This window comes from Nothoprocta perdicaria, unplaced genomic scaffold (genome assembly GCF_003342845.1).
Source record: "Nothoprocta perdicaria isolate Ctin4 unplaced genomic scaffold, notPer1 scaffold_205, whole genome shotgun sequence".
NCBI lineage: Eukaryota > Metazoa > Chordata > Aves > Tinamiformes > Tinamidae > Nothoprocta > Nothoprocta perdicaria.
The window spans coordinates 1,298,766-1,310,438 of NW_020455261.1; the positions used below are offsets into that span (position 1 = coordinate 1,298,766).

An 11,673-nucleotide genomic window follows, 5' to 3' on the forward strand; every position below is an offset into this window, starting at 1 on the left:
AAAGTAGGTTTTATTTTTCTATCTGAGCAACTCAAATAATGAGGAGCTTAGAAATTAAGACTTTAGTTGGGTTCTAGACTAATGAGCAGTTTGCACATTTGTACGCTGTGAGTACTAGCTGAGATGTGAAAGGGCATCTGTGGTACCCTGTGGGAGACGGGAGATGGGAGAAGTATCACCTGCTTATGGAGCACTAGGAATAACTAGAGCTTGAGAAAATGCTTAGCATATACAATTGTTGATTAAAAACTGCACAGTAAAAGGTAATGACACTGAAGGATGTGATTTAAAGTGTATGAAAGGTAGACACAGCATGAAGATGCCTTGGACTGAAGGTGCTGAATGCCTGGATCTACCATTTACTCAGTGTGCAGGAATTGTGTGGCAGCTGACTGCTAAACTGCCACGGTCAGATCAGCTTTTCTGCTGATCTTGGGAACTCAGGAAGGTAAAAGTATTAAACTGCCAAGGAAGCATTGTCTAGATCCTTGAAATAAATTCTGTAGTGTATCTCACATAGATATATGTGTAACATAGATATATGGGAGGTAAAAAGCTTTATGCTGCAAAGCTCTTGAGGGAAATCACCAGGTGCAGTTCAGCCTTTATTACACAGGAAGTCAAGCTATAGCAAATAAAAAGAAGCAGTTTGATAATGATTTTCCTCACAAGGCCTTATTAATCAAAAAGAAGAAGGGAAGCTAGGAGATGGAGATGGAAGAACATGATTAATACATTTGGCTATCTAAGACAGATTGAAGGAATCTGTTACCTTTCCAGGATAGATAGCATCCTAAGTAATGTCCTTAAATTACAAGGATAAGTTAGCCTTGACTGCAGAAAAAAACAAATCTGTATAGCAAGCAAAAATGAAGTTCTGTAGTAGATGATCTGGGGAAGTTGCAGAGTTTTCTTAGGAGACTTGAGAACAGTGTAGACAAACTTTACCCCAAAATGGAAGTGGGAATAGTTAATTTGGCTTTTAACACACACAGGTGGTCTAAGTGACAGTGTAGAACTTAAAGAAAACTATTGTAGAAATAATTATCCATAAATATTGAGTAGTTGAGAGTGGCATTGAATCTCCTCTCTGAAAAGGAAGGATATCTTGGTCTGGTCTCAAAAGATGCCATATGCTAACATCACTCTAAACTTAAATGCTAGGTTAGGTAATCAAAGTGCAGTTTTACGTAATCACAGTCTGGTTTTCAGAACTTTTCACAGACAAATTTCTAATTCCTGAGAACCTTTCTTTGGTGTGTCTGCCATACATGCTTCAATACTTGGTTATTATCCGAGTGGCAGTAAGGCAGTTTGACCTGACAGCTGTTGTGGATTGTCTTTCCATGATAATCCTTCTGTAAGGACATGTGTTCCTTGCCGAATTCCTCGCATCTGCTAGTTCAGTGTGCTGACCATCATAATTTAATACTGATACAAAACACTTTATGACTTCTGTTTCATTTACAGATAAATACTATATGTTAATGATATTGCATAATATTTTCCCTATCCAGAAGTGCAAAGCTTCAGTGTAAAATCTCTCTCTTTGCAATAAGTCTGTATTTGATAGCAGAAATAGTTATAAATGATTAATCTTCAGGGGGGCATTGACAGGTAGGGTCATCTTTCTGCATAACTTTGCATTCATTGCTGCCTCAGATGCAGAATATATATTTTACATGGTTTGTGAGAAGGCTAACATCCCAGCTCACAGATGAAATTAGTGGCTTTGCTTTGGAAAAGCTGTGGGCTCAATTTCTTCATTTGTTTGTGTTGTTCCTGTGAAGTGGTCTCCATAACTTTGTTAATTGTCATGAGTATACTTATGTTAGTGATAGGCTGCAGCTTAAATTGGTCATAGGCTGCAGCTTAAGTACAGAACATCTGAAATCTCAGTAACTGTGGAGAAAAATGGGTTGTGTAAACATGGCATGTACTCATTCGAGTACTGGCAAGGAGTTTACCAAGCTGCTTTTAATAACCCATTAAGTCTGTGGATTACCATAATAGTTCCTGAAATGAAGAACTGGAGATATGCCAAGCTAAATGTTTTCTAGCTCTCCTGTCCTTATTAAATGAAAATTTAGGCAACCTCACAGGCTTCACACAGGTTAGAAGTACAGTTTGGATGATCTTGTATGCAGTGGTTTTTTGTTGTTGTGTTGTTTTGTTTTCGATTTGGATCCTAAATTGTCTTAATTGTTACACTAGTGTTCTCCTTAACAGCTGCATTTTTTATTCTGTAAGGCAAATACCACAAATATCAGATTGTGTGCCATTTGGATTTAGTATAATTTACCCAAATGCAACAGCTTGGATTTTTTTTTCCTTTTGTTCATTTAGTTTTTATTTCTGCAGTAAATGCAGCATGTTTCATACTTTTCTGAAACAATATTTGAGACCATTTTTTCACACATTAATAAATAGTCAAACTGAAGCTACTTTGAATGTAAGAGAAATCTCATCATTAAGATTCCAGTTTCCAAACATATGTTGCTTTTGCATGTTGTTCTTAAATGAAGCATGTGCTTCAAATTTGTGAAGGAAATAGGACAGCAGTAATAATTTTAGCTAAAAGCCATGCACATAACAAGATTTTGTCTCAGCTTTTTTCAATGCCAAGGCCATTCTGTGTTAAGTAATCTATTACAGAAAGCAGTTATAATGAAAATATAGTATTATTTAAGTTTTAACATAACCATAAGATGCAGAAAATCTGATGACACTCTAACGCATACCAGATGGTTGGCAAGTTCCATTATCTCCCATTTGCCTCATGTGCAAAAAGCATTGCACAAAATCTAGTTATCATTCATTTTTGCTACTGAAATGTAGATTTATTTTTCCTTATGCTGGAACTCCAAATGGTTCTTGAAAAAGGACGTCATAAATTTTACTCTTCACTAATGTTATTCTAAGGAATCTGTAATATGTCAGTGCTATATCTCCCACTTGTACCTGACTTCACCTACATTACTTCAAGCTAAAATTACTTGTCTTTACTGAGATTTTACATACCTATTGTTTTTTCAATTATTCCATGGCGTTGTATTTATTACTAGAACTTTTTATGTAAATGCTGTAATGGTAACTCTAAGTTGCTATGGAAGGTTGCAAGCTGGATTTCCTTATGAAATAGAAGGCAGTCAGCAAGACATTCGAGACCCTGAAGCAAAGATGAATAGGGAGTACATGAACATCTCTTACTACCCTGAGGCTTGTAATTGATTTGGGTACCAATGTGGAGAGTTAGTAATGTAATTTAGTTGGCCCAGGAATAGGAGAGGTGTTTGCAATGAGAATGCTGCTGCTCCTTCTGGGGGGCGGGGGGGGGGGGGGAAAAGTTCAGGTAATGGCTTTAAAGGCATTATTTCTGAATTCTAATGCTTTGAAGGTTTATTAAAGTTCTTTTGAAAAACTCCTCTAAGTTAATCATTGTAGCTGAATTTTACTTTAAATTGATTATTTAACTAAGCTTTTTTTTTTTTTTTTTTTATGGAATACCATCCACAGATAAGGATGAACTCTGTTGTTTTTCATTAATAACAATGTTTTTTATTGGTAGTCTTAATGTTAGGATTTATTTTCCATTAATTGTTTTTGGGGTAATAATATTTTCCTTGTGAGTTTCAGACTGTATCCTAAAATACCAAGTCATGAAAATTCACAACTGATTATATTTTAAGTCAAAGTTTTAAGGAAAGGGATTGCTGAATAACTTTAGTAGCTTCTGAAACTGAATACTCTTACAAAAATGATACGAAGAAGATTTCCCTCATCATCTATGAAGATGATTTCCCTCATCAATCCGTAACAAGAATGCCTATACAGCAATTGGACCATATGTCCTTGGGGGTCCCAATTTCCTGTCTTTTGTAGCACTGGCTGCACGTCTCAGCAGAAACTTTAAAAACCCATGTAGTTTACCAGTGATGATCCTCCCAAAGGAAGTCTCACATTCCTCACCTTTCAGGGGCTGGCTTGTATTCAGAACTGAAACACATGCTGTAAAACAGGGTATGGTTAAAGGTCAGCTCTTTTCTGGGACAAAAGACATGCCTCTATTCTGGATTTTATTCTTAAAATATTTAAGGTTTTTTTCTAGTGCTTTTAAAAAGGCATCTTGTACTGTCTAAAGAGATACTTGAGAAGAACTCAGTTGCTAGTTAAAGACAAAATATTTCTTGGGGGAAAAAATATTTGGGTTGTATCAAGTGGGAGCTCTGCTCCTCGATGAGGAATGTTCAGATACTAACCGCTGAAGAAAAAGTGTCATTCAGCAGTTATTCTCCGCAAGCCTTTTGCATATTTTTTACTTTAACAATGTTTTGAGATCAATGAATATATTTTTAGGGCTACTTTATATATTACGGTGAAAAAGAATACTGGAAAAAGAATACTGGCCTCAGTATGCTGCTGTTCATAGAGGTGTGGGTGTCTTTTTGTGTTCTTGACGGCGGGAGAGGCGCTCTAGGATAGTTGAATAGAAAGCTCCAGCTAATTTCCAGGTATTTAGTGGGTACCGATTCGTAGTGGCCTTTCTGATGAGGGTCTTGAAGGCTTCTTTCCCCATTTAACAGCCCCTGCAGAATGGAATATGGACTGGTGGTTCTGGCGACTGTGTCCCTGAGGCGCAGAGGGCTTGGGCTCGCTGTCTAACAAACCATGTTGCTGCTTTGGAGAAAAGGGGTTCCCTGGTGGCCTCCCTATAGACCTGGCTACTTTGTTTTTGTTCAAAATAAGCCCCTAATTTTGTTTTACTGCCTTGTGCTTTAAAAATAGCAACTTGTGTTAAGACCTCCTGAAATCTTTATGTCAGATATGTGGGTGGGGTGAATGTGGAGGGTTTGGCCTTGTATCCACAGTGCAGAGGCTGGAATTTTGGAGGGCGGTAAAAACCTGTTTCAGCCAATTTATTAGGTTGAACTCTGGGTCCTGGAAATGAACATGGAGTCCCAATTGAGTAAAACTTAAAAAGCTTTATATTTTTGACTGCAGTTTTTATTCTACTTCAAAGATAGTCATTAGTAGGAGGGTTATCACAGAGTTTCTTACTTTATATGGAAAGACTTTCATACTTTTTTAACTGTAATAATAATACTATTTGTGCTTTCTTTGTGTATTTTTCACTTCTCGATTCTGACTGTGATTGATGAAAAGAGAAACTACCTACATAAAATTCTGGTAGGAAATTCCTAAATAGAAATATGAAAGAGTAGTTTTGACAAGACTGTTTCATGTCCCAGCTAGAACAGAGCAGTAAGGAAGAGCATAGCTACTCTCTTTATAATTTTGGATGTTAATAATGTTTTTTTTAAAAAAAAAAAAACTTTTAATGCTTTGGAGGAGAAAAGGAAAAGCTTTAACAGTGAGAAGTATCATTCCTAATTTTATAAATACTTTTGAAGGATTCTCAGACTCTTTGGTTTTACTAGCTGAATATAAACTGACCAAGTAGATGTTAATATTTTGATATATGCATCCGATCCGTGTAGACTCCAATTCCTTGAGTACATTTTGAACCATGTGTGAAATATATTTGACTTAGGAAAAATAAAGCAGTCAGTGGATTTATTTCCCTCTGGCAGTGCACTTTAACATTTTAAGCGATGAATTAAACACTTTATTTTTCTTTAATTATTTTGAAACAATTTGCCAATGTTTTCCTCCATTTCCAAATGGAAAAGATTAGAGTAAATGTAATATTGATCTTGTAGTAAGAGTTATAGTTGTTATGCTGACACGTTTGATAGAATCTATACGCAATAAAATAAAAACACATGACTAGTCATAACTACTAGAACTTCCTGGAGTTATCTTGCCTGATAAGTTGACCTCTTTTTCAAAATTGGTTCTTTTTAGGTTCACTGGTGTGCTCTAGGATGTATTTTGTTTATAAGCTTAATTTAATTGTAACAGAGAAGCAGACTAAGCTTTTGGAACCCAACGTATCTAGGGAATGGTTAAGAAAAGCTAGACTGCCAAAAAGAGATACAGGACACACACAAAAAAGAGGGGAGCGGGAAGGAGAAGACTGCAAAATTCATATCCTGCCCTTGAGGTCTTGCCATTTGAGAGAATACATCTGACTGGTAGGGAAAGGAATGAGGGATACGTGTAACAGAGAACTGGACTAGGACCTTCTGGCAGTGAGTCTCTTCCTGGACTGCCAGAAGGAAACTGGATTTGACCTACACTCATTTTTTGCTCTCACCACCTTATTCACTCTTGAACTTTTAAACTTTGTCCAGATTTTTGCATATTCCTACTCACAAATGAGGAGTGGAAGTTTTTCTTCCCATCTTTCTTCAGTGTTCCAGGGTGACATCTGCGAACGTTTTCTTTGCCTTTCGGTATGTTAGGAACACAGTTCAATTAAAAATTTCAGTGCAGCCTTTGTCCTGTTTCCCTTGGAAGGTCAAAAGACAAAGCTGTTGAACATGATACCTGAGCTTTCACTCTTGGGCCTGGTGGCAGTTGTAAGAAGAGAGTGCCCTCCTGTAACTTCCTAAACCAAGTCCATCCTTTGTCATCTGACTTTTAACTGTAGGAATTGTACAAGCTGTTTGACTGTAGACTGTAGAAAAAGGTTACAGAGAATTTTGGGGATTACAGAAGCCAACCTCTCTCTATTGTTGTTCCAAACAATATTCTAACACAGAAAAAAAGCGTACTTTAAAATAGTCTTTTCCAGGATGCAGTATGGAGATGGGGATGAGATAAGGACATGGGATGAGTAGGGAGACATTACTACTAAAAGTGTAAGTTTCCACTTTTGTTAGCATGATGCAATTATTGGTGTTTAAAGTGCTAGTGATTTAGTCCAGTTTTGAGTTTTGCAGAAAGTAACTTGTAGGCAGTGCCACGAAGGAAGTGTGGAGATTAGTTTCTTAGGCTGTAGAGTGAAATCCACAAGTGTTTGGATACTTGGGGCTTGGAAATCAGTATGATGTGTAACTTTACCTGTTTGAACTTGGAAATTTCCTTTAGCAAGCATCCTGCTACTTGGTAAAAATGCACCAGTGAAGAGCTCTCACAGGGACAGCAACAGCAAATGCAGCTGCACGTGCAATGACATTGCCTACTGTAGAGGCTTTGTTGATCTCTAACAGGCAATATAGACTCTAAGGGGAAATAAAAAGGAAAAGCTTTGAGAAATGATTCTTTTGTGATATTTCCTGATTCCTTTTCACCTCATTTTCCCTCCCCTGGTAACACAGTTTTAAAAGGAGTTATTACTACAGATTTTCTTTCCTTCCTTTCCCAACTCCCCAGACAGCTGCAACTCTCTGTATTTTGGCAGGAAGTAGTTCTTTGTTTTTCCTCTGATTTTTATAAATGTAGTCTTCCTCCATAGTCCCAGAGAAAATGTTTATCTCTGTGGGCTTGAAACTGGTGTTGATTGCATGTGGCATGTGGGCTGATTTCGACATAATTGACTCCTATGGATAATTAAAAATCCAAATATATCTTTTGAGGGACGAAAAAGACCATTTTAACTGGAAAAATATCATTTGTATTGGAGACTGGATTTATTAATATGTTTAGAGCATTAAATTAAACATTAAGCAGTGATATATTGATTTTTTTTAATTAATGAAGTCTTGTTTTTGTAAGTAGTGTTCATTCCTAAATTGAATGTTTTAAATGACAGGAAGTGTGTGTGGGGAATTCCTTACATGCATATATGTATATTTACATGCATATATATCTATGCGTGTGTATTTCAGTGAAAGCAATATTCTTAGAAAGTACTAGCACTTTGTGGACATGCAGACCACAGTATGGTAACAGGTATACTAATTCACATTTAGAAGTTCATCTTTTTACTCATAAAATGGTATCTAAATATTTAGATATTTATCTGAAAACTGATTTTTACCAAGAGCATTATAAATAAACAAATTATGACATAGATTACATTACAAAACCTTGTTGTCTGATAAACAACCTCTCCTAACCTGAGGAAAAATAACGGCTTCCTTTAAAAAAGAAAAGCAGGAGGTGCAGGGATAGAGGAAGAGTGATTATTGAGTAAGTTAATTAGAAACAGCCCATGGGAAAAGTTAGGAAATTAAAACCCATAGAATCAGCATGACAGCAGCTAAAAATATATTGTCACAAGATATGCTGGTGGGAGAGAGCAGCAGGGAGGCAAATAAAGAATTTGATTAAACAGTAGGATTTTTTTTCAGGTGTTTAGATTTCTGTGTTGCTAGTGACCCTGCCTTGGTGAAACAGTGAAATAATAACTGTACTTGGCAAGTTTAATGGTCACCTACAGAATAAAGTTGCTATAAAGCTAAATATCCCAGCTTGAAATTTGCTATATCAAAAGAAAATAAGCCATATTTGAGAATGATATGCAGCACCTGTATTTCAGCAATTGCAATGAATATTCATATACTATTGGGTGAGGAATAACTCAAGAATGGGAAAATAAAATATATCTTAATTTAAGAGATAATCCCAATATTTTGTATTTGTAGTAGATGATAGAGGTGACACTGTGTGTCATAGATGGTAGTAAAAAAGGTAACATTAAGCTAGTGCTTATGTTAAAAGTATCAAGTAGTTGTGAGAATTAAGGTCTGTGCATCTGGGACCAGTTTTACTGGGACCAGTGCTTTTGTTAAGTAGAGAAAATAAATTATAAAGTAGATTTGAATTTATTAAATGGAAAAATGTTAACTAAAAAAATCGGTCTGCTTTTGACCCGAATTTGGCATGTGTGCAATAGTGAAAGTCTGAAATGCTGTTCACGACTTTGCACATTGGCTGAATTTCTAAGATCGAAGTTTGTGTGCTTCAATTTTCCATGCTTTTAAATCTTCCTGGGGCTAAGCTTGCCTTTACTATTATTTATTTGTATCTACCCTAAAATAAAGGTGTAAAATATTGCAGCGATAGTACTTTCTGTACCTTACAGTGCCCTAGATAGATATGTGTATATATGTGCTTTGTAATCCTCAACAGAGCATATTCTGTAAAAAGGCAAGGCATTTTATATGTACTGAACTAAATGACTTTCCTAACTGTGCAGTTTTGTGCTTTCTGCCTACATAATTTTTGTTAGTTGCTTTTTTTTTCTTCTTCCACTGGACTAACCATATGTGTTTATTTTCCAAATCATGATATTTACCAAAAAAAAAAAGTATAGATATTTTGAAAAAGTTCCCTGTTGTATTTTACACCTCAATATCATTAATCATTTTGTAAATCCCTGTGGTAATGTATCTCTTATGTATTAACATTCCACTGTCAATGGCTAATAAAATATTAGTCATTGACACAGCTCATTCTAATTTTACATTTCAGTGTTCAGAATTATTAGTTAATATTGGTGCAGCATTCAGATTTAATGGCTCTATTTCCTCTAAATGGAGTTCCACAGTTACTGCAGTTACAGTGTTCATTCCTTGTGTAAGAAACCTAAAAAATCAGTATCAATATTAAGCAATTAGAGGCAGAAGTTGCAGAAAAAAGAGGCCATCAATTGGTATGAGATACATTTGGTAGAATTCCTTTTTGTCTTTGAAACAAATCAAAAAATTTCAAGTCTATATTTTCCTCTATTCTAAAGAAGTGTTTTCAGGTAGTGACTTGCCAGGGCTTATTTTCTTTGGATGATTCTACCCAGCTGCTTTGTGCAAAATAGCCACATGCAATCGTGATTTCTCTATCATAAAATGAAAGAGGCTTATCAGTAAAGATGCCAGTTATCAGTTCTTTATCTTTTATCTTTTTTTTTCTTTTTGTTGTTTCAAACTTAGGTCAGACAATTCTTTTCACCTGTCTGGAAGCTAATGAAAATACTACCCCTTTGCAAAAGACAGAATAGCATTAAATTTATTTGTACTGAATAGAGACAGCACTCAAGAGTTCCACTGAAGTTTTTAAAAAGACTTTTAGAAAAAAAGTAATGATTAGACTTAGTCTTATTCAACTATAAAGTCATAGCAGAGGCAGGCTGTTGCGTGCCTTAAAATGAAATTCATCAAAGTTAATACCTAGCATTTATTCAAATACCAATCGTTATTTTTCAGTAAACAGAAATATTCTAACAGTTTTTGTATGAGTTCTGTATGATTTAATTATCCATTAAAATGAGTGCATCAGAAAAACCTTGGGACCTCATCTGAATTTAAAGCTACTTATGAAATATTTAGAGATACATAGTGCTTTTAAGTAGATAGCTTTTTATGTCCCAAGAGAAAGCAGTAAAAGCATGCATGGAGAACACATTGGTCTCTATTTCTGTCTCTTTACGAGAATGGTGAAATGATCAAAAAAGTTTATTTTTTCCTTTCTCTGCTTAACCTAATAGTGTTTATACTTGTTAGTCTTGGAGACTGTTAGTTATGGGCACAGATACTATAGACCATTCTGTGACTAGTAGCTCAGTTCCTAAAATGTAAAACTTTGGGTTGCCAGATTTAAAGTTTAATTTATGAATGTTTTTGCAAGTACACGAGGACGTAAGGAACTGTATGGGAACTTAACATGAGCTGTAGACCAAAGGTTGTTTTTTGTCACCTCTGCTGCACTCAAAGTGCTCTCCAGTTAAATGTGTCTTTTAGTAAAATACAAAGATTTCCTAACTGAATTTGTACACGTTGATCTGTTTTTTAGTTTGTTTAAACCTAGGAGCAGTAGCTGTTTCTTTGTGTATTTGTATCCTCTACAACACCTCTGATACTGTCATATTTATATGAACTACTTACATGCTATTTGTATAGCTCCATAAAGTGTAGCTAACTTAGGTCATATGTGGATAACGAGCTGTGCATATTTGACTAATTAGTTCAAGGTCTTTAAAGTGTGCTTTTGTCTCAGATGTTTTACGTGCAATTTAAAAATCAATACTTCAGGTGCACTGCTCCTTTCCTGAGATGACTTTTTGGATTTCTGTATGTTAGGAGCAGGAAGGTGTAGAACCTGAATGCAGAGTGCGGACTAAACCTTCTAAAATGATTCATGCAGCTTCTTGTTCATTGCAGCCCCACTACGTACGTTTTGGATGAAGATGAGCCTCGCTTCCTTGAAGAAATTGATTACAGCGCAGAGAGTAATGATGACCCAGACATTGAATTAGCTGATAATGCAGGCGATTATGAGGCTGCTAATCAAGAAGATGGACTTTCAGACTCAGAATCAACAAGGATACTCCTTTCTTGAATCATCTTCACAACCAATAATGAGAAATAAAGTACATTGGATTTTCAGGATCATACTTCCTTACTCTTGTCTATCAAGAGATTTGACTTAAGGGGATGTAGCAGGGGCCTGTCTAGTTCAGAGACAGTACATGTTTCTGGTCTATGATAAATTGGCCTTTGTTTTATTTAAGGAATTCTGCACTTTCACTTAGCACTGAATAAATAAATTTCTTTTAACAGTTCTTTTTCTATTTAATAGCATTGCATGGCATTGTGTGTCCTGAAATTCATTTATCAACAAACAGATTATAACTTGTGGTGTGTCAGAGTGCAGAAGCTAATCCTTTGTGGTACAGTTCTTTAAGTTGCTTCCTGGAAAATGCATACAGATTTTTTAAATTAATGTGTGTGTGTGTGTGTGTGTGTGTGTGCGCGCTAAGATGAAGAGGTTATTTTTCAAAATGATGTTAAAGATATTTGATTGTGTTTCAAATAATGTAGTGCCTGCTCT

The 11,673-nt window shown here is 35.7% G+C and overlaps 1 protein-coding gene across 5 annotated transcripts in view; it reads left to right on the forward strand.

Moving 5' to 3' along the window:
* The window catches only part of AGTPBP1 (ATP/GTP binding protein 1), a 66,677-nt gene extending 55,270 nt beyond the window's left edge, over positions 1-11,407 (forward strand). For all 5 annotated transcript variants that reach the window (XM_026038232.1, XM_026038235.1, XM_026038231.1 and 2 more), the window contains one exon: positions 11,004-11,407. In XM_026038232.1, coding sequence (XP_025894017.1) covers positions 11,004-11,181 — 178 coding nt within the window. In that variant the 3' untranslated portion in view covers positions 11,182-11,407. The remainder of the gene's footprint in view (positions 1-11,003) is intronic.
* Positions 11,408-11,673: the final 266 nt, after the last annotated feature.